Genomic DNA, 23,742 nt, shown 5'->3' on the forward strand with positions numbered 1-23,742 from the left:
AAAAGAGCAATCTTTGACGCTGTCACATCATACTTGGATTAAACACCACGGAGCCAGTAATTCTTCATGATTCCTTGAATGCATCATTTACAAAAGACCCTAATTCAGAGGGACTAAACGGCATGAAGCAAGAGAGTGGGACGGACGTTTGTGATGTGCATGTCTGCCCGCGTCTGTGAATAAAAAAGAAGCTGCTGGTGTCAAAGGCTTGTTAAAACATGTATTTGAGGTTTACATTATTCATTTTATGGTGTGACAGCCACTTCAGCACCCATCATTGCTTCAGAAAGTGAGTTGTATCATATAATGGAATAGCTCCCGGTAAATAAAGGGTTTTGTTATTTTTCCTGCCTTGTTCTCTCCCTGTTTCTCACTGTCATTAGGGAACAGGCAGTCATGTCCACTCCTTTATCGCTACATTCCTCAGCTAAGCTACCCTCAAGCTAACTGTTCACATCAACATTCAGTGGTTATCCAGCAGAATTGTCATACATTTCCGGATGATTCCCAGAGCAGCCAATTTAATCTCAATAAAAGCTTCGGAAACTAAATTAAATGAAGTTACAGTTAATTCTCCCTGAAGTTTCTGTACAGCAGTCAGATATTCATCCAATTAATACACAATATGATCTTACTCTCCATGTTTACAAGGCAAGCAGATATTGAATGAAAGCTTACATCACAGACCTGTAATATGCCAGCATATTTTCTGCAACTGGTACCAAGCATTTGCTCTAAACTAATTTCCTCAATATTTCTGGCAAACCTTTGCTCACCTGTGTCATTGTGGCTAAAGGGGCTCTGAATAATATCTTTGGTTTCCTATTCCATTCCAGCCATTGTAAAGTTGTTCTGATTGTTTAAAACTTCTCCTAAAGAGAAGTGTCTCCAGGAGCTCAGTCTCACATCAAGAGGCTTTATAGTTATGTTGTTAAACAATGTAAGTAAGCTCTTTGAAGAACGCAAAATCATGGGATGGCAACCTGAGGGAGGTATCGTGTTCCTTAACACACCCCTGATGATAGCTATTTTATTTTTTCTGGCCGCTGAAAAGACAAAGTGCAAGTGAGTTGTTGCCTCAAGCGAGGGAGGTAAGGCATCTCTGGGTCTTGTTCACAAGGGGGAGAGCAGGCAGGCAGGGGCAGCGTCTGCAGGGATGAGGACGCTGTACTGGTCTGTCATGGTGAAGACAGCTGGGCTGAAAGCTGAAACTGTCAATTCACCAGAATGTGTATAATTCAGTCTCCCCTATGGTCATGAGCTGTTGGTAGTGACAGAAAGAATGAGATTACAAATGCTAGTGACAGAAATGAGCTACCTCTGAATTAATGGCTGGCGACACCCTTAGAGATAAGATAAGGAACTCTGTCATCCAGGGAGTGCTCAGAAGAAAGTCCTCATCTTAAGGAGTCGGCTGAGGTGTTTCGGTCATGTCATAAAGGGAGGAAAGGCAGGAGAGAGATTACATCTCTCAGCTGGCATGGGAAGACCTCAGCAGAGATGGGGGAGGTGGCTGGGTGGAAGGAGGTCTGGAGAGCTCTGCTCAGACTGTGGTCACAAGCAACAGAAAATTGTACAATGGTCACTCACAATAACTCCAAAGGGAACTTTGATTCTTTGACAACCTTTTGTGTATTTACAGTATCAACAAGCAAGTGAAATGCTGCATACAAGTCAGCAGAAAAGAGAATGAAGTAGCAGCTCTTCACCAGCTCTGCACCAGAAGTGTGAAGCAAATGAAGCGAACATTTGCATTTTTACTGCAGTCTTTGTGTGAAAACAGCTTAAGTCTAAACTTAGTGTACCACATGGGACAAAATCCTTCTAGGTGAAAGCGCTTTGATGTAAACCACCCCAACCGCTTTGAAGGTTTTTAATTATGAAATCAAAAACAATACTGTTAAATATAACTGAGCATTTAGCAGCTAAAGAGCCAAACTTTTTCCTCAGTAATTAGTGGAGACTAAACCCCAGCTATGTGAGAGGGAATTGTCGATTTACAGTCATTTCGTCAAACAAATGCCAATGATCCTTTATATCTAGCAGCTAAATAGTCAACTTAAAAAGGAAATAAGAAGTTTATTTTTACTTTCATTCCAACATGAACTCTCTAACAGCAATCCACAGTTAGCATTATCTTCTTTTTTTTAAGTCATTGTTTCAAACGATAAATACATGACTAAAACGACACACATAAAGACAAGTAAGTAAAACTAAAGAACAAAGGAAAGAGCGAATACTCAAATTCACAGCTGCCAAATGATACACCAACACAACGCAAAGAGAGGCCTGCCTTAAAGGTCGTACTGTACAATCTTCTTAAAATGAAAAGAAAGCTAAACAGAAATAAATAAGCAGCATGTGGGTGAGTTTGGCTGTAAGTGCGAAAAAAAAAACTACGGCACAAGTACAGATTTGACAGCAGGAGACTGAGATTGGAAAACAAGTCTCAGGTTTGTATATGAGCATAGGACAGAACAGCATTCAGAAAGGCAAGAGACAGAGTGTTGGCAATAATGGAGACGAGGATGGTGGAGTAATTTGAGAGTAAATGGTTCACACTTACACTGTAAAAGGCTACAAAGTGCTTTACAATGGCATTCTCCTACGTACACAAACACTAATACAGCGTTTCTTGATAAATATTGAATAGAGAGTATGCATGTGATGTCATCAGACGTGTGGCTGCCTAAATCACCGTGGACTGTTTGATCGTCAGGAAAAGAAACATGTCCACAACGATGAAGAGCTGTTGTGCAACTGACTGTATCAACAGCTGCCGAAAGATGTCAGTTTTTTTTTTGTTTTGTTTTTACAAAACTCCAAAAGTAAAGAGAAAAGAGCCAAATGGATTTCTGCCATGAAATCGAGAGGAAATCTATAGCCACATCAGATTAAAGACATCTTTTTAAAACAGATTTTTGATGTTAATGACTACTACACAGAACAATTGTCCAGCTGTGCAGATGTTAGAACAAGCGTTAGGTTTGGACAAGTTTTATAAAACCTTCTAGCTTTTTATTCAAACAGTTAAGTACAGAAATACATAAGTATTGTTTGGATGAGCTTGGTTTGTAAGTGTTAAAAAATGATGAGGAGAGTACAGATTGGACAGCAAGCAGTTTAATCCACAGTAACATGAAGCCTCCTTGTGCTGCATTTTAGGGTCACACAGGCCTTGTTTTGCACCTGGTAAATGGTTAAGAATTAGCAGAAAGATTGTTTCGCATCAACAAATCCTGCACTGATCAACCATAAAATGAATACCACTGACAGGTAAAGTGAGTAACACGGCTCATACTCTTACAACACAATGTTCTGCTGGGTAAACCTGCTTCCTGGCATTCACAGATATATCACTTTCGACTCTCGTCCCACTTTCTACAGACCAGTCACCCCCTGCCCATTTGGCAACAAAAGAATCCCCCAGAAGGGCTCAAAGAATGAGTCAAAGAGGTTTTCACCTGGCCTCAAAACTCCCATATGATGGGATCTGATGACATCTGTGGGAGGTAAGCTCAGTCCACAAAGACCCCATCACACAACACCACAGGGTACAATGTCTTCACCCCAGATGCTCCAGGATACCCTGAGATGTCCTTGACTGGTCAGATCTTTTGCCGGCTACACGATATTAGGCATTTGGTGTGTATGTAGATGTAAAATACTTTAACATCCACTGTTAATGAGTAAATTGCACTGGTGTATCCTGTTACCAGCACAACGTTTCGCTGTCAGCTTGATATCACAACAAGCAGCATGTGTGGCAGTGTGGGAGATTATTTTTATCCCTCCATTGCTTCTTTTCTCACATTTAACCACATCCAAACTATTCGATATCACTATTCGATTTGTTATATCTCTGGAAATTTGTTCTGTTGTTACAATTATTGTCATTATCATTCAAATTACAAATGTGTGTGTGTGCTGCACAGTATAAGCTGATAGTAAGAGTTTTTGTCAGTATGGGAGCAGCCCTGGAACCTTTTAAGTGCAACCGCTCATCTCTGACAAGTATAAAGATAAGTTGAAAGGACATTCGGGGAAACAGGTTGCACAGGAGGTTCTGCGGGTCTTAATTGGCTCTCTTTGATTTTCTACCTTTCGTGACACAATGACAGTTCATTGTGGGATGTGCTTTTGCTTTTGAGCTTCACTTCATACAGTTATTTAGGAGGTTGTGTGGAGGGCTGGGATCAAAAAGAAAAGAAAACAGAAAAAAAAGTGAAAATAAAAAGTAAGAGTTACTGTCAGTATGCCTTTGTACTGTAAGTGGAGAGAGAACAGAGCAGTCAACAGGGGCCTAATGATGAGCATCAAACATTCAGAGAGGGACTGAAAACAGATTCTTTTTAACAATCAATGTACCTGGATGTTCAGTGAGCTGTTGCTTTCAATTTGCAGCTCTGACGCAAAGATAGATTACACACATACAAAGATGCATATATATAGTGTGACAAACAGTGACAAACAGGCATTCATATAAAACAAAGATCCCCTCTTTCACTCTGTCTTTGTAAAGCAGAAAATACACACCGATGACACATCTATGAGTAATACGAGCAATCATGATCAAACAGTGTGGAATTAAAAGCCGGTTTGACATCACAGCTTATAAAAAGCAAGTTAATCTTATGAATGTGGAAGTGCAGGTTAGCATAACTATTCTTTTATTTTGTTCTGTTGCAGATGTGTTACGGTTTTTCATCATTTGCTTTGGGGGGATATTGTGAGAGAGTTCATTTAGCTATGCATTTAATCGAATCTGGTGCAGTGTTAAATTCCTAATGGGTTTTTGGTCTGCACAGACATAATATGTGTTTTAGTGGAAACTCTTTTCACTTAACCACCTACTAGAAATGATGTAATGCTGAAGGCAGCCCTAAGTAGCTATTGTAAAAAGAAATGGAGGAAACCTTCCGGCGGATTTCACTGAATCTGCATCAAGCTTCTGCAAATATCACATGACATCTGTTGACTCTGGAAGCCCAGTGTTCTACTTTGAACACGCACACAAACATACACAGGCAGCCTCCATATACTCTAGTGGTGGTAACCATGACAATGTAACTGCTTCAGCTTCAGTATCACCCACACTCTTTCCATCCATCTCCTCCACACTGTCTCACCCTGCTTTTACTCCGTTTTGTAGGGCAGCTTTCCCTGCTCTTTGTAGAGCAGAAACTGGGCTAGAATAACAACTCCTTCCTTTTTACATTCTCCTTCTCTCATACAAATATAAACCGTCCTCTCTTTCCTCTTCCCTGCTATCTGGAATAATTTTTCACAGTTCAAATCCTGTTACACTCAGTAAGGTTTTATCTACAGTTTGAGGTGTGACCCCAATATTCTTCTTTCCTCATTTCTTTTCTTGTCTCTTCACATTTTCCTCCCTATACTCAGGCAGTACCCTCTCTGTCCTCATCCTACTTACACTCTATTTGTCACCATCACCGCCTCCTTATGTATTATTTCTCATTATAAGCTGTGTTTCTTTCCATCTGAGGGATCCTGGATCAGTGTGGGAGGAGATCATACAGCTAATCTTCCACAGTGTGAGTGTATAGCAGGATTAGGGTTCTCGTCTATGGGTTAGAGCATATCTTTACAGACTATCACAGTGGGAAAAGATAGCTGGTCAGTGGTATCAAGATGGGGCTGCGAGCATGCTGTCTTCATCGCTGTCCTCCATGCAGCGTGACTGGCAGCGACAGGGTAAAGCTGTGATTATCCCTTATTATCCCTGTCCCTCTTTATAGAGCTTCATCTCATAAGCATCACATTTGCTGACGGACTGATCTGCCTGCCTGCCTCCTTCTGGATATCTGATTATCTCACAGTCTTTATTTTGAAACGTGACATTAAAGAAGGAACAGAGATGGAAATATACAAACAGAGAGAGAAAGAGAGAGAGAGGGGTGATAATGTGATGGCTTCTAGCTGGACAAATTACACCTGTAGCCCATACATTTTGTAGAGGATTTTGTGAGAGCGGGTCAAAAAATGATCATTTTGTCTTCAAAACAGGCAAAAGTCAATGTCATTAACTTATTTTCTTGTCATCCCTGCATCGCCAGACCCTGGCACCTCGTAACCCTTCAGCAACGGTCCCACTTCTTCCTTCCGTCTTTTCAGTGTCCATCTGCCAACAGTACACCTGGCCCTCATGCTTCTATTGAGCTCCCAAAGTGTGCAACCTATTTCCCACAGCTACTGACCTCATTATAGAACATATCTATCATGTACTCAGTAAGTTTCATTGTAATTCAACCTGAGTTTGACCTGAGTTTCAGCCCAATGTAAGGCTTTTTAAAGTTTCTGAAAGTGCAACAAAGACTTTGTGTCATTTCTAAATTCCTTGAATAATCTTTCAGGCTATTGTCACAGTTGGGCCTTTTTATTAGTCTCTTTCAACCACCATTTTATCCTGATTTGATTTGCATTTTGTGTGGTCTAGTCTCTTCTTTTGGCATGTTTTTTTGGTTTTATTATTGCATGGATTGTGGACTTTTTCATGTTATGAACTGGATCAGGCTGGACTAATGAGGAGCACCTGGGGACTGATTGATGGTGTGATACCTCGAGCTGATGATTGGCGCAGCGGACAAGCGCTTGGGTTTTTAATTGTGGACAGGTGAGCCGAGAGGGGGGGGAGTGGGCAGCGAGGAGTGGAGTAACAGACGCGAGTTGAGACGGAGGACAGGACTGAATTGTTGCCGACACTGAAGCGAAGTTGTTACGGCATGCAGGCTGACTTCGGAGTCTTCAAGGAGAGACGTGCGTGGGAGAATAAGCCAGGAGGCCGGAGAGGCCTTGATTCAACGCCTCTAAAACGATGAGTAAAGGAGAGTAACCTAAGCGGTTCCTCACCATTGCGTGTGGTCTGTCATCTCTCTACATCACCCGACTGACTGCATGATCTCTGTCCCCCACAGCAACCGCTGGAAGAGTAAGCAGTACTGCTGCAGTACAGGAGCAAGGAGACGGACGGACGCGGCCCCCCCTCCCCTTTGGATTACATGATCTCCTTTGTTTTTTTTTTTAGTGACAGACAATCCATTGTATTTTTGTCCTTTATAAATTTATCATGCTATTGTAGGTATTTTATTATTTCTCAGTTTTACTATTTTAAAATAAATTATCTGAACTTTATTCAGCAAAGGCGGTCCTTTTCTTCAACAGTGGAGATCTTTATTTGCTGGTGTCCAAGAATCTTACAGAGTGTGACACTATAGAGGGAAAATTATACAAATTCCTTCCAATCTTTCTTTAAGGAACTTTGTATTTAGAAAAATTCACATTTTTCTCTCACATTGTTCCACTAACTTTGGCCCTTTAAAACAGAATTTAGCAGCGTCAACATTTGTACCAAATCATGATTGCATTTACATCTTGACATCTGTTTGAAATGTTTTGTTCTTTTTCTCATTCTTATGTTTTACAGGAAGATTATTGAGCTGGCATACTGGGAACATGCACAGGGCCCGAGGAGTAAAGGGGTGCCTCTAGTATAGTCCAACAAATACAACAGTCTGTGTATCAAAACAAGCAAACTGAGATACAAAAGAGCTGCATATGAAGAAATGTTACAGATTCCAACTCTTAAACATCTTTTCGAAGTTGGAACATTTTTGTTTAATTCCCTATTCATTGGTTGGGAATTAAAGTAAAAAAAAAAAACTTGTCCAAATGCATCAAATCTATGTTGACCTGACAGAATCACACCATGCTCTAGGATTGAAAACTCTCAATCCTCGTCACTCTGCTGTCATTGTGCACGCAGATCAGAGCATTGTGACGGGGATGGAAAGTTCTCCCTCTTAGAGGCAACAGAACCATGTGCATGGTGCCTTTGTTACTGTGAATGTGAATTTTGTTTGTCAGGACACTGAGGCTTTAAACCAGAAGGCATTCTAGAAGGGAAAAGTATTCCTTCTCAAAATAGACATTGATGGCATAGATATCTTGACTGTTTTCCCGTTCCATCTTTCTGCTGCCGGGGGATCATGTCACTGAGCAACTAGAGCCTCACATATCCATGCCCACACGCCATCGTCAGCCCAGCCCACCCCCTCCCCTCTCAGTCCCATGCCCACTTTTTTAGCATTTTTCACATCATTGTCATAGATGGAGTCGGGCTCAGAACTGGCTGTATAGTCACATTTCATATGACCACAAAGTAACAAAAGGCAAAGAACATGCAGAGAAAATATGTAAAAAGAGACACAGAATGGTTCCAGTGGGATGCAAAATGACCAAAACATGAGAAAAACGAAACCCGAAGAGAAGCAAAATGACTGCAAAGACACGGAAAATTGAGACAGTGAGACAAAAAAAACCTGGCAGAACAATCATTTACGAAATATAACGAAAGCAAATAAATCAAACCTCAGACACAAAGTGACTAAATTGACAGATAAAAGCCGTAACAGGCTGCAAATTGACTATGAAGAGACAAATAGTGGCAACAAATAAATAAAAAAATATATATAAACACTGTGACAAAAACTATGAGAGACACAAAGTGAACACTGATTGTGTTTGCCTTTTTTGTGCTTGTTTATGCCCATTACATTTGTGAGGCTAAGTCCTCTTAGATGAATGGGGTGCCATTTAGAACCTGTCCATGAGTGCCAGGAACTTGCTGAAAACTGGGAGAGAGAATGTCATCTATAATAAGGGAGTTTACACATCACCATTCAGTTCACATCTAAATCACTTTTGGCTTCTTCCTCTCTTCGACATTCTTCCTCAAGAGCAATTCCCAAAGACTCTGATCCTCTTGCGATCCTTTGTTTGGGAAAGAAAACGATGGAGGAGTTTTAGTGCGACTCTCAGATCTTTTCCCCCTGCTCATCTCAGTGCTCTCTGCTGTGTGTGCCTCCATTATTTATGATGGATTGTTCTGAGGCTCAGCTACATACAAACTTCTGATTCATTTGCATATAGGCATACTCAGATGCCTGTGTAAGGGTCTGAGTTTCTTTTTAAGCACTTGTATGCACTTTTCAAGGGTGTTTGATAGAATACGGATAATAATTGCAGTCAACTCAAAATGTCAGTGTAGGAAGATGCATCCGAGTTCCGGCTTGTCAATATCTATGAGGATGCTACTGTAGCATTACTTACAGTGTGTGATTAGAAATGTTCATGTAATCACATGTGTGTGTGTATGAAAGATGTCTTTTGTGCTGGTTGTCATAGATGACAATTCTGATTACAATAACAAAAGAAGGTAAATTTAGAGTAGAGAAAGGCGTTCAATGAGAACAGGAAAAAGCCTGAATTTTTCTGGACAACATAATTTGTTAACATTACCATAACAATGGTGCTGTCAGGGAGCAAGATGAGAGCCAGTTCAGTGCATGAGAACTTTGCTCTTGCAGCGCTCACCTACTGTACAGCCACCCACTATTTAAATCTGCATATTTGTGCTACTGTCTTCATAGTAGAGTGGGAAACCAATTCCCACATCCACAACTGTTTATAACACAGAAAGAAGGGTGTTTCCAGCTGCAGACTGGGCTGACATTTCCATTCTATTTCTGAGGTCTAATCAAGACGAGTGGATCGGGTGTTTCTGCTGCACATAACCGCAGCGGGCCGGTCAGGTTGGTGGCTACTTATGTGTCTCTGGAATACATTTTGGTCACTGTTAGAGAAGAGAGGCAGCATATCTATAAACTTTGGAACATAAATTAGCAATTCATGATTAATTGTACCTGCAGTGATGTGCAAAAAATTTAACTACTATTGATTTCTTTATATTTTGCTCCCAAGGGGCAAAAGTGGTGTTGAACAACAGGCTTTTTCCCTCATTTTCAGTCCAGTCCTTGTACCATAAGATTTTCAAAGGAATGTATTTTCTTGTTGGTTAGGCCACTTGTACAAATGAAAGCATAAAAGTAAAAGTAACCTAACTCAAGGCATTAATCACTTTTGTGTCTACATATAACAGAGAACTTGCCAAAGAACCAATTTTGAATTGTATCTTAAGGTATTTTGTTACTTTCAGCATGTTGCACAGACACTTAATGAGTTTCTATTAAAAATACCAAAGATAACACTTTGACAGACATATAATGGTATTTTTACACCAACAAGGTGATTCCAAACGAGGATGATACAGGCCCTGTGGTAGACTGGCAACCTGTCCAGGATGTTCCCCGCCTCTCGCTCAAGGCCGCTGGGATAGGCTCCAGCCGCCACACGTCCCGAACGATGGATTAAACGGGTATGGAAAATAGATGGACGGATGGACCTGATACAGGACCTGAGAGATTTATCTGGACCTTTAGTTGATCCATCTACTGTTCTTAGAAACCTCCTCAGAAATAATCTCTGTGGAAGGGTGGCTGTGAAGAAGTCATTCTTAATTCAGTTCAACAACTACATTTTTAATTCCCGAAAGAAAATGATTTTGCTATAGTATCTAAGTATTTAGTAAAGATATGCTATGGTTATAGATGGATAACAAAATGTAATAAAATAAAAGCTGAAGTGTGGCAGATAGAGATGTGGTACTGCAGAAATCTTCAGAGGTCACCATAAACGGATCGGGATGTTATTTCTTAAGCTTGGCAACAATTTATCAGCGTCGGAAACGCAGGTGAGCTCAGTTGACAACATGAACAGAAATTCACAGGCAACAGTATAACACCTGGGTGCAGAGACGCTCCTTCTCAGACATGTCCAGGATTACACCACCTGTATTTAACAAGCACTGCATCCCTCACTGTTACCTCTCTGCCTACCCATGTAGTTTTAAAGCTGGGTTGAGAGGTGTTAAGAGTTGTTTCTGCAGCCAAGTGTCAGAGGAAAAAAAATATACTGCCTTTACAATATCCCTGCAACATCCTCACCAGGGCTCCAGGCTTATCCATTTTATCCATGAGTGATCTCACATTTCCCATGATGATCAACAGAAAAAGCTATTTAAAACTTCCTCCGCCTTTTACTCCATTTTGTTTCTGCTCTTCATCCTTGACATCTCGTCTTCAACTAATTTGCATTTGAAGTCTTGTTCCAGGCATTATTTGTAGTTTGGTAAGCTATATCAATTCCTCCCACATACAAACAACTTTCCCATTGCCATGGTTAGGCATCATAACAGGTGTAAAAAGAAAAAGAAAGAGTGCCAGAATGAGATGCAATCCTTCCCACACCACAGCATCCAAATAAAAACTATTTCCACAGAAGATGCAAAGAAGACAATATGTCCAGAGCTACTGCAGCAGGTCGCCACTTGTCAGGGCCTCAGGACAAAGATGCAGGGTCGATTTCAAAGTCAGGAATGTTTATTGATAACAAACAGCAGGCTGAGGATCTCCAGACAGAGCAAATAAAGAGGCTGTGAAACTCCTGAAGCACTCCCCTCAATAACTATGGTGGAGGTGAGTGTCGCTATGAAAATTATCAACAAGAAAGCTCTCCACGCCAGGAGGGAAACAAAACAGGCTATGAATGATCAAAAAATAAACTCACGCTCTCCTACTGAGGCGGACTGCGACAAAAGACGCTCTCCCAATAACGGGGCAAAAATACTCAAAACAGAAAACGCTCCTCAATGGGAGGCTCTATGAAACTTAACACTTAAACATCAGCTCACCTTTAATGGCGGCGCAAAGCTCTCCAAGAACAAAACACAGAATCGCTCCACTAGGTGAGGAACTATGAAACATTAACATTAAACAACGCAACGCTCCTCTAACGGGACTGTCTCTGTCGTGGCGTTCCCTGTGGTCGTGGCCCAGGATCCCTCGCAGTGTGATTGGCCCCCAAGGGTGGCTTTTTCCTTGCCTTAGGTCTGGGTGCCCGGTCATGTCTCTGTCCGATAGCTGGAGTGGGTCTGAGCTTGTGTGTTTGTGTGTGTGTGTGGGTGGGTGTCTGTTTGTCTCCTTGTCTCTCTGGGTATTTATGGGGCTGGGAGGGTTGGTATGTTTATCATTGTTGTTTTTAGCCACTGTGAGGCACTTTGTGTTGCTTTTAAAGTATGAAATTTGATTTGATTTGAACGGAGGTGACGATGACAAAATTACAAATCAAAATCACTCCAAAAACAGAGGAACATCAACTATGAAACTTACCGTGGTTTTAAGCTAGAGGTAAAGAATAAATGATCAAAACAAAGGATACGCTCTGCAGGAGGATCGCTGCACTGCAGGCTCAAGGATTCTGTGGCTTTCTGTGGCTCAAGGACGCTAGAGTGAGGCTCATAACAGAGTACAACACACTGGCACAAGACAAGGGAGACACAGACTATCTCAGCACAAGAGGAGCCAAGGGGATCAGGTGGAAACACTTTGGGAATCAGGGAAGACAATCAGACGCTTGACACAGGAGGAAGGGCAAGGTACCTGAAACGAGAGGGAATTTAATATTTCAAAATAAAACAGGAAATGACGAGACAAGACATGAATCAGAGCATAAATCGTGACACCACTAATGCGGCACCATTCTAGAAAAAGGAAAAACAGGGAAGAAAAGTCTGAGGTATACCAAATGACACAAGAATTAGACTAAAAATCTGTGGCAACAGGTCTAATGGAGTGATGAATCCCCCCATAGCTCAGATCCCAACATAATTGAAGCAGCATGGGATCATCTTGACAGCGAGCGCAGTAAAAGAAAGCCAGCATCCAAAGAAGAGCTTTGGGATGTAATTCAAGGAGCCTGGAGAACTATTCTTGTAGACTACTAAGAGAAACTACAAGAAAACTTGTCTAACAGGGTTCAGGCTGTCTTGAAGAATAAAGATCCTCATGCCATGTATTGACTTTAAAACTTATTCGAATTATACAAACTTCTTCTGCATTATACAGTGTTTCCGTTTGTGTCTGCAAAAGTTTGTATAAATCGCTGCACCTCTTTCTCCTTTCCGTGACACCATATAATGATATTAGGAGCGACTTGAGCATAGCACTGTACTTCTACCCCAAAACAACCTCAAGGTGGGCATAATATGTCTGCTTTCATTGAACCATCCACACCCAGAACAAACAATAGCAAAAACGATGTGAGCATCCACATGGTCGAGCCATAACATTCCGTAAACACTCACACCAAATGCACACTGTGCCCTTAAACTGTTTCGAGGCCCCAAAATGGATTTTGGCATGTGCTGCATAAAAGAGGAGAAGGAAAAAGGTTTTACTAAATTCTACAAAGAGGAAAGAAGTTAGAAGATTCTGCCCCTACGTCAGGATAGCAGTCATCTTTCGAAAACAGAGTTGATTGACACTCTCTGATACACAACAGTTGGATGATTTCCTGGCAGTCATCATAGAGGGCACCACCAATGTGTCACAGATTCCACCAGTATCAAAAACTACGAGTCTGTATTTTGTTTGACAGACAATGTTTTTATCATTCATCCCCTCACTTGGAAAGTGATGCCAGTGATATAATTTGGCACAAGTGCGGTGGTTATACGTCTGGAGTGGAATACGAACAATATTTATTGACAACTTTCTATTTATAGGTATAGTTTTTGTTTTACTCATTTATTTTGGTGTTGACAGCCCTTTAGTTTTGTTTATTTCTTTGACTTCATTTCTTTTGCAGTTGTTCAGTTTCATTTCAAGTTGCTCTGTTGCACCATAATTCTTTCGGACAAATTTTGAAGTTCCATTGTCAGTTGCTGCGTGACATTCAAAAGACTTTTTGCATCCTGCATTTACTTAAATGTGAACCAGCTTTACTTAAGCCAGCCATTTTCTTCAACTACTGTTCCTTTTCATCTCTTCAAACGGTTTTTGAAAAATATGACAACAGCACAATGGAGATTTTCTCCGATCAAGAGCTCACGCTTTGTATACTCTGGCGTGACTGTGTAATGTGGTCCATCCTTCATGGTTTTCCCCAGTCCCCATCTTTCAGTCACAGGGAGCTGCATTATGCATGAGGGTTTAACAGACAAACTTGGAATAGCGAGCAGTCACTGCACTGGAGGGCATCAAACACAGCTTCTCATTTCATCTTCCTCACTCACTCCATCCTTTGGCTGCCTCTTCACTCAGATGTTTGTTTTCTTCTGTGTTCTACCTCTGTTTTCCAGTTCTCCCCTTTCTCTCACATTTTGTTGTATATACTGCATTCTAAGCTCTGACAGTCTCTCCTCTCAAAGAGCGCCCTCTCTTTGCCTCTCACTCTGTCTGAGAGGCTTATGTTTAGAAGAATTAGAATGGAGCTCTCACGGGCAACAGTATTTAGCATTATGCTTCCGAAAAAAAAAAAAAGAAAATTGGGAAGAGAAATGAAGCCATACATCCAAAACTTTACTCACTCGCTGCACCACCTCCTGTTGCTTGCATTTGTGTGTGTTTGTTTGTCTCCATGAGCTGTGAAGGCTCATACTGTGCCACAAGCATCCTAATTCTACAATTACCATTTGATCCTGTGATTGGTCACAGCTAAACTGTGCTGCCTGAAAGGTGGATTGTAGTGTGCAATCAGATATAATCTACAATACATAATGCATGCCTTATAATACACATGCACAAATAATCATCACATGGTTCAAATAGCACTTTACTCTTGTAGTCAGCTAGGTTGATGATAATTGGAGTGCTGAAATGTCACCTGCGCTACACAGCCGGTGCATTTATTGTTCATAGACGCACTGCATTCTCTGTGTTTTTCTGTGTGCAAGCAAATGGAATTTGATACAGTTGTGGAGAATCATAGAAATTGCCTGCAGCTACTCTGACTAGTCCTCAAATCCTAGATCTAGCACACATACACAAAAACATCAGCTCCCATCTGCACACACACACAGGAACAATTTTCAGTAGCAATGGAGGAGAGGATGTGCGCTATCATCCACCCACACGCTTACCTTCACGATACTCTGAAACCTACAGCATTTTTTGCCAAGTAGCACACAAGTGCCTCAACTTCACCCAACCGTCTTGCTGCCTCTCTGCTCAGTGCTCTTTAGCATCCAGCACTGTCGAGCAGCACACATGCATACACACTATGATGCATGAAACGGAAATCTTATGCAGTTAGTTCGACCTGAAAGGGACCACAAAGGATGATGCTTTGTTGTCAACTTTGGGCCGAAGAGGCTATTACACTGTAACATTTAATAAGCTAAGCTTTGTTACAGTACAACCAACATTTACTGTAACTAAGCCATGATATAAGCTGTAGAAGACTTTTTTTTTTTTTTTAAACGGAATCCTTTTTTTTAGTGGATTCTAATATCATCAGGAAGAAAACTATTTAATAAATATAGTATATAAAATATAGTGTTCTCTAACCAAGAAGCATATCATTTTCATATTATCTGCAATCATTTTGGACAGAAACTTTATGGTTGACTCATCTAAAATATGAGGAGGACTCGATACATAAACACACACACACACACACACACACACACACACACACACACACACAAAATAAAGCTATTCTTAAAGCTGTACTTTGTTGACCCTGACAAAAGGAACCTCTGTGTCATCTGTTCCAGAAGGAGAGGAAACCTAAACACACGGCAACCACTGTAACAGAGTCAGTCCAGTCAGTAACAGAGTTGGTTACCGTGGCAACTGACTCAGAACCCAACCGACTTGCCAGCAGGTTTTCTTCAACAAGTTTCTCTGTGACTCCTCTCCTCCTGCAGAGCTTGGGGTAGCTGTCTTCCTTTCCTCTTTCATACGTTATCAAAGCACCTACCAGAGCTTTTTAATGTGCAGAAGTTTATATAAAAACCAGGTCAGATTTTTGTTTTATTCTTTTAAAACCATCCATACGATATACATCATATACTTTAAGTCATATAGATGTGTATATTCTGAGCTATGTATCTTAGCTTTTTTATATAATTTAACAGGTATGATATCAGTACTGGATGTGTCATATCTATGTTTATATCATGGAATATATTTTCAAACAAAATATCATATATCAGATCTATCTATGTACATATCCCCAAACATATCAGTAACTTCAGTTTTATCACTTTAACAACTGATTGAGTGAGCTCTATTGACCTTAGCCTTACGACTCTTATACCTTACCTTCCCTCTGCATCTTATCTTATCTTCAGTATTACAGATAATGATGCTGTTAATGATGTAAGGGCTTATTACAAAAAAACATGTTTTTAGCCCATAGAGCACTGATTTCGGTGTATTAATTCATTACCACTTCAAAAACTCAAAGAAAAAACCCACCCCTGAAACTTTGACTGGAACTCCCAAGAATGAGAAATATCCCATTCAGTGAGTCGGTTAGATTTGCTGCGGATTTCTGGTTCACACTCCCAACTCAGAGTAGAAATATTCAGCCTCCTCATCATTAAGTCTATCCAACTTTAACTTCAAATTGTGCTTAACGAACTAACAGTTGTTAATACCAGAAAATTCTCATCAGACACACCGACAGTTAAGCTCAGTGTTTATGGAGCCTGTATGCGAATTAAGTGGCCAATTAACCAACCGTTACATGTTGTAATGCAGTCTTGAAACAATCTGGGTGAGTTTAACACACGACTCACAACAAGATTGTGCCTTGAACTGGATTAGCATGTGAGGGAAATGTAAGTGTTGTTTTATCAGTATGTTTCTGTTCGTCTGAGCTTGCTTTGCAATGTATGCTCGTGTTCGTCTCAAGTTATTTAATGTATGCTTTATCAGACGGTAAAAATGTGCTTCGAGGCTCTTTGAGTACTACCAACTTCAAAAGAGGAAGACTCTGTGGTGGAATGGAATCGAGTTTAGTGGGTCACTCCACATATCTTCACTCCCCTTGTAAATCCACGGTTAAAAAAGGAGCTGCTGCACTGTCTCTGCATTAGGTTGACCAATAAAAATGCTGTGAGAAGGGCATAATCTGTCTCCTTTAAGAAAACCAGTTCCTCTGTACATAAATATTTGCTGTGCATTATTATGGCAATTGTCATCTCAAACAAATAAATCTGTTTTTTAGGTTGGTCAAAGTAAACCACGACTTCTCCCAACTTTTGGACCAATAATATTTACATCATGTTTGTATGGCAATATAAAAGTTATTTTGCAAAAGAGTGGTACCGTTTTTCTGATCAGACTGCCTCAGACTGCAGAAAGAGGTCCACAGCGCTGTGTAACTTGAACCTCGAACCATTTAATAAATTCTGCGCTTGACTTGGAGTTTTCATTTCATCTCTCAGACAAACGACCACGACAGGCGCAGGACTGAACACCGATTAAACACTTTCTCACTGCACTGAAGAGCCAAATGTTTGCATGTTTTAGACCACTGTAAAAAAGGGCTTTATTCAAACTCTTTATAACATTCTCCAGATGCCGTCATGTGACACTACTATGGGTTTGTGGTAATATACGGTAACAAGTGTATCCAAAGCACAATTCACTCTCCAAGCTTGAAAAAAATTCAAACAGCTGCATAAAGATGAAAACAGTGATAAAATAAGACAAGAAGATGAATACAGAATCAAAAGCAAATGAAAAAGCTTGTTTAACGGTGCACCTTGCGCATGGTTCTTCATGCGTAAACAGTTACACAACTAGATTAATTCAAATCCCCAAAGGTGAGGAGCTGCATCGTAGGAGTGGGCAAAAATGTGGCCCTTTTAATTCTTTTACTCAAGATAAAGGAAAATGAGGCAGAAATTAAAGCATTTCAGAAAATTTTAATGTTTTTTTCTGTTCCTCTGGCTAAATTTGCCCAGTGTTGGGCAAAAGTTGGAGGGTAAGTTGCATCAGCTGGAGGACCAACCAAATGAAAAGAAATAAAACCCATATAAAACTGAGAATAAGTAGTCTACAAATATAGCTTGCAGATTAGTTTATTGCTACATATCTATGTCTTCCGTCATCATACAAAGAGACAAAACAGAGAGGTTTTAAGACTAAAACAAAAGAAATTAAAAAAAAGTTTCTGATAAGTTTAAAAATCAGCTCAAGCTGCCATAATATCTCTCAGTTCAAGAGCTCACTCATTTTAAAGAGTTAAATCTGTAGGAAATGTTCACGGAATATCTGCCTTCTTGTTCTATCTGAACAAAGACTCATGGGACGAAGCAGCATTTTGGAGCAAGAGGGAACACAGATGCTCTGAAAAAGTGGGTTAACCCTCCAGGCAAAATCGCACTAGTCGGATCCTACTTTGCGCAGCCCCCACCGACTCCAACCATTTGAGCACATGCTGCTCTCCAAAAATACCCCCCCCCACACACACACATGAACCAGTATGACATACACCTGTGCATCTGTCATGTGTGTGTTCAAAACTATTTGCAACTTAAAGAATGGACTAAATGTACTCACGTTAATATAGTTTTTTTTTACAGCTATTGAAAATCTTTGCACATACATGAGTAAAACAGGCGTTTTTGCAGCAATTATAAACTGCTACAGCAGCAAATAACCCAGGACTGCCTATATGTGAGGTTATGTGAGTATGCTTGTGATTACACGGTGCTGCTCAAATGTGTGTCTGAAGGGCAGACATGTTGTAATGCTACTTAACTGTATGACATCAAAGAAACAAGCCCCGGGGGTCAAGAGAGAAGTCATGGAAGCAGAGCTTTGATGATGACATGAAGCTACGTTTCATTATTAGTAACATCCTGCTGTACTGATGAGTCGGGGCCGCCTCTCTCATGGAATTCAGTATTTTCAGCGTAATAACAACAGTCATTCTCATTTGGAAAGTGATTTAGTGATGGTAAAAAAAGGCATTTATTAAAATGGTTAAATATTAATGTAAAATCTCCTGCATTGTGACCTACATTTTACAATTCTGCATAGATGTTTAATTTTTAAAGACACTTCCTAAGCATTTTTAAGTCTCATGAAACTGTGCCTCGTCTGCAAGAACAAGAGAAGTGATATTTTATTCTGCTCTTACAGCATGCATTTTGAAATAAGGACAGACTCTCTGAGCACTGTAGCTATGGAGGACAAATATAGTGCCCGTTGCCATGGTTATAACAGAGAACGCAACCACACAAACAGAGCAGTGAGACCACGAGGACGCACACCTACACATATCTCCTCTCATTCAATCCACAGATGAGAAGAATCTACCCGTGAGTGCATGTCTCACGTGTGCAAGCATGAAGGCAGATGTGCGTCTGTGTGTGATGAGCACCTGTGGAAGTTGAACACACACTCACCGTCACAGTGGGGATGGCGGTGACGAGGGAGTAGACAAGAACAGGCGCCGCTTTGCTGTTGTCCTCTGGTCCTGGGTACGGCTTGGAGTAGGCTTTGTCAAAACAGAAGAAGCCCTGGATGTGCACGGGGAACGTGTCCGTGTACTCAAAGTAATATGCCAACAGAACGGTCCCTGCCATGATGACCAGCTGGAAATAAAACATATTGGTTGCAGCTTTAGGATCGGATCCACAGGAGTTGGAAAGAAGAGGCAGCGGGGAAAAGAAAACCAAGAGAGAGATGAACACAGTTTAAAAGGAAAAAAAATTTAAATATTCACAGAGAGAAATGATGGATGCTCCCATAATGTGTAAAGTGAGCCATTTGTGCATGGAGAGATGGTGAGGGAAGAGTCTGAGAGTGAGAGGCAGGGAATTGGGGAGGGAGGGAGGAGAGGATAGAGACGGAGGGAAACAAACAAGGAGAAAGCTACAGAGGAGAAACGAAAGCAGAGTGAGAGATCCCTTCAGCAGTGTCAAGTATTCAGAGTAGGAGGAGAGAGAAACAAATGGAGCCAAAAAAAAAGAATTAATGCTTTGAGGAGGAACACAAGAGGAACTGAAGAAGGATGGGGGGGGGGGGCACAGATGGGTATAATGAGAGAAAGAGGAAAAAAACACCATTGAGGAGCAGAGGGAATAAGACAAGAGGAATTATATTTGCCTGTGTGAATGTATGCATAATTTAAGTTAGGGCTGTTCTGACATTTACAAAATTTCTGCTGTATTAAAAGCACAAGCCATGAAGCATAAAATATGACCCTCATAACGGTTTAAAAATAAATAATAGCATTAGCAATTCATGAGTTTGTATGTGTGAGAGAAGGGAAGAGGAGGGGATGGTAAGAATAGAAAGTATTAAAAAAACACGCTATTCTGCACAGATGAAACAGATGCACGAGTACTAATTATTCATTTCTACTCCAGTAAACAGCACACTTGTGTCTTTTCCTGGTTCTGTCGAGAAAAGCAAACAACCGTAATGTAAGCTTCTGTTAATCTGTAGCCAAAAACTGGAGGTTCGAGCAACATCCATTTGCCCCCTGAGAGAGGACTAAAATTACGAATTAAAAAAAAAAGAAAAACGAAAGCTAGTTTAAATATAGCAAGCGGCTGATTAGTTTCATCATAATCTGCAGCCTGAATGTTTACCACATGAACTTCCATTGTATGTGAAGGACACATTTATCAGTAGCAAAACATGAGGAGCCTCTGATGGCAGGTCGGCAGCTACAGGGACAGCGAGACGGGGATGAAACTGCAGTTTGGCAGCTGATATTCAACATCTATTTGACCTAAAAAGGTTGCATTATATGCATGCTTTATCATAGCTCAGTAAAATATAATTACATTGCCTAGACCTGTGACATATCAGTTAAAACATTACAACGACTGCTGTCAAATGAAAAAAAAGTGGCTGTTCACTTGTTTCTCCTAGCACGACAAAGGCAGATCTCAGGTTAGGAGTTGAATTGAAACTGATATATGATATAACTGATAACTTTTTATAATTGCCGTGATGCCCCCTTCCAGTGTTTTCCTGCTCTGGAAGCTCATCTGCTGTGAATAAGGTCTCTAAATGTGAAACAAAACGTCCTGTAAAAGCTCAGCCGTGAGCATCCAAAATAGCTAAAATGAGTCAATAAGCAAAACATGGAAATTACAAGATTAGCTTAGCAGCAAGGGGAAGATGAGCAAGTTATTCCTAACAGCAAGCAGCATCTCTCAAATGCAAAACATACAGAAGCAGTGTCTGGTCTCTGTGGGTCAAGACTGACATTTTGATAGTTTCCGCAAGCTTTCTAATACAACTCACACAAACAGTCATGGTGACAGTATCCTCGAATGACTGTATAACTATAACAGCAAATGAGTAAGTATGAGTATGAGTATGAGTAGACGTAGTTATATAACCAACAGGTCCATGTAAGGATGTTTATTTGTAAACATTTTTCTTAATAAAGTGTTGTAAAAGGAATATTGTTGCTGTCATTCCTGTTATGCACCTAAAGAGCTTCAGATAGACCAGTGATTAACAAACCCGGTCCTCTGGACTCACTGCCAAGCATGTTTTAGATGTTTCCCCTTCTCAACACACCCTATTCAAATACATTTCTTTGACAGGCTTTAGCATAACTTGATGACTGATGGGGCAAAGCATTCATTTTCATGTTCATATTTGGTAAAGCAAAAGTACTTTAAGTCATCTTGTAGCTTAATAGCAATTTTTGATAGTGGTAATCCTGCAGCCTAACTAATCAAATTCAACAGCAACATTACCAAATAAAGAAACAGTGACAGAATGTACATACTAGTTAGCAGAGATATCAACTAAACCAAGCAAACTATGTATTAATACTTTTTAACATGCATTGTTGTCACACACATTAGCATATACATTAGTATAAAAACAAAAAGATTTGGTAGCTGGAAGGGCTTTTATAGAATAAAACACATTTGTTTGTATTGTTTGTAGCAGTGCATCCCAACCAGGGGTCCATACCCCCCTAAGGGTGGTGCACAAGATCACAGGGGGTCTCCAACATTAGATTTACACACGTACAAAAACCTTGCATATTTCCTGCTTCATTAAACGCCTGTCTGAGGATGAACCACTTCAAACACTGTTGTTATACACAGAGGTGCGTTGCATGTACAAACACTGGTGTATTTCATGAAGTTGCAGGAAAAAAGTTCTTAAATAGTGCAATCTACAACTATGCAGCCTTGCTGACTGATGGATTTTAAAATGGCATACCGAGCAGGCATAATCACCCACTACAACGAGACCAACATGCTGATGCTGGGCCTTGAATCAAACAACATGCGGTGAAACGATGCTCTGCAGGCACTAATTGGAGAGTTGAAAAGATGTCAGACTGGGAGCTACAACAACTTCCACTGGCACGGTGCGTGCATCTACACATACCAACTCATCACCAATTTGCACGCCATTCTCATTTCGCTGATGTTGAAGTTGGTGATTTATCAAAGGAATTACGAGTGTTAGACCTCTACATTTCCAGCCTTGAGTACCTCAGCTGTGATGTGTCACTAAGCTTCAAGCAGAGTAAACATCAAATAAATGTTTCCAGGAGAACATACGCTACTTGTTTTGGATACTGCTACCGACACTGGCCAAACAAACTGTTTCAGGTTATTCAGCTATTCATCACTACATATCCACTCTCTGTAAATACCTGTCGGAGCACCTTGTCACTAAAAAGAAAGTCCATAACAGACTGTCCCAAACACCATACCTGACATTTCATCCATGACCAGAGTTAAACAAGCTCAAGGTGGACATTAGTTTTGTCAAAAAATGTGACTGTTCAAATGTGCAGTCTGGAGTCTGAGTGCACCACGCCTGTGCACGTGCACGTGCACAGACTTCAGACTTTTTGTAGCTACAATGCTGGGGGCTTTTAGTTAAAAAGACTGGGAATTTCTGCTTTACAAAACTGGTATTGTCACACTTTTTTGTAACTTTTGTGTTTGATCTTTCTTCTTCAGTTACTTTTTGCTTCGTTTTGGGGACCAGAGCTACTGAAGTTTAAGAAAACTCCATGCCGTGCGTTGGGTTAAAATACACAATCGTATCATTAAACGCATGCAAGCTGAGTTCAGGTAACTTCTCAAGCAGACCATTGCAGAGGTTTGTCGTTGGATCATTTCTGTTGTGCTCTGTCAACTATACTGATTTAAACCTTTTTTGTTAACATTAAAACGTAAAGCGTAGCTTCAGTAGACCGATGCGACTGTTTACTTCAAGGCAGTTTTCTAAAATCACAGGCTAAAGATATCTTTTTATATTTTGACTGAAACAACAGGCTGAAGGATTTGTGTTCTCACGATATCTTGGTGTTATAAGTGTAGAGGTAGTTATATGCATGTAGAGTTTTTTTTAGCTGGATTAAATAATTGATTTGGCACGAGTCTAGATTTTTTTCTAAACTGTCGTTAGACTGGTTGTCACAGGAGCAAATTTATCCATGCGCTGGTTTATTCACTGTAAACAGGGTTCGATGACAGGTTTTGGCTGCATTATTTCAGGAAATCCACCATGAAAGCATTTATTTCTGATGGTTCCCCAGCTTTCTTTTTCTTTATGCCTCCAGTCTTAGACGTATGACGTATAAATCCTATTTATAAACCAGCTATACAAATCAAATGTGGGTTCAAAGAGAAACAATAAAACATATTTGTGTAACCGGGGTCAACGAATCCTGAGTCAGGTAGGTGATGTCGGATCTTCTACATGAGATATAACATTGAGGCCCCAGCTGCAAGATGCAGGGACTTCCTACGGTCTACAATGTCAGCAACTACACTAATAAGGATGTTTCCAAAAGCTTTATATAATTTAAACTACATCCAAATCCAAAGGTGTTTAAACTGAATCCAAAACCTGTGAAATAGTAGCCAACAGTATGTGTTCAGTCCATGGCTGGTTATCATCCGTTCATGTTGATTCTAATTGGTTTATTTGAATTAAATTGATGTGAAAAGCATTAATCAGTGGGTTTTACAGCACCAAACAGTAGTGGTTTCACATTAACAGATGGCTGAAAGTTTGCAAA

General features: G+C 40.4%; 1 protein-coding gene across 3 annotated transcripts in view; it reads right to left on the reverse strand.

Moving 5' to 3' along the window:
* LOC140304663 (phospholipid phosphatase-related protein type 5-like) overlaps positions 1 to 23,742 on the reverse strand; it is a 51,144-nt gene that overhangs the window by 8,239 nt on the left and 19,163 nt on the right. For all 3 annotated transcript variants that reach the window (XM_072383392.1, XM_072383391.1, XM_072383393.1), the window contains one exon: positions 19,124 to 19,312. In XM_072383392.1, coding sequence (XP_072239493.1) covers positions 19,124 to 19,312 — 189 coding nt within the window. The remainder of the gene's footprint in view (positions 1 to 19,123; positions 19,313 to 23,742) is intronic.

This window comes from Leuresthes tenuis, unplaced genomic scaffold (assembly GCF_036924035.1).
Source record: "Leuresthes tenuis unplaced genomic scaffold, fLeuTen1.0.hap1 SCAF_4, whole genome shotgun sequence".
NCBI classification, from domain to species: Eukaryota; Metazoa; Chordata; class Actinopteri; order Atheriniformes; family Atherinopsidae; genus Leuresthes; species Leuresthes tenuis.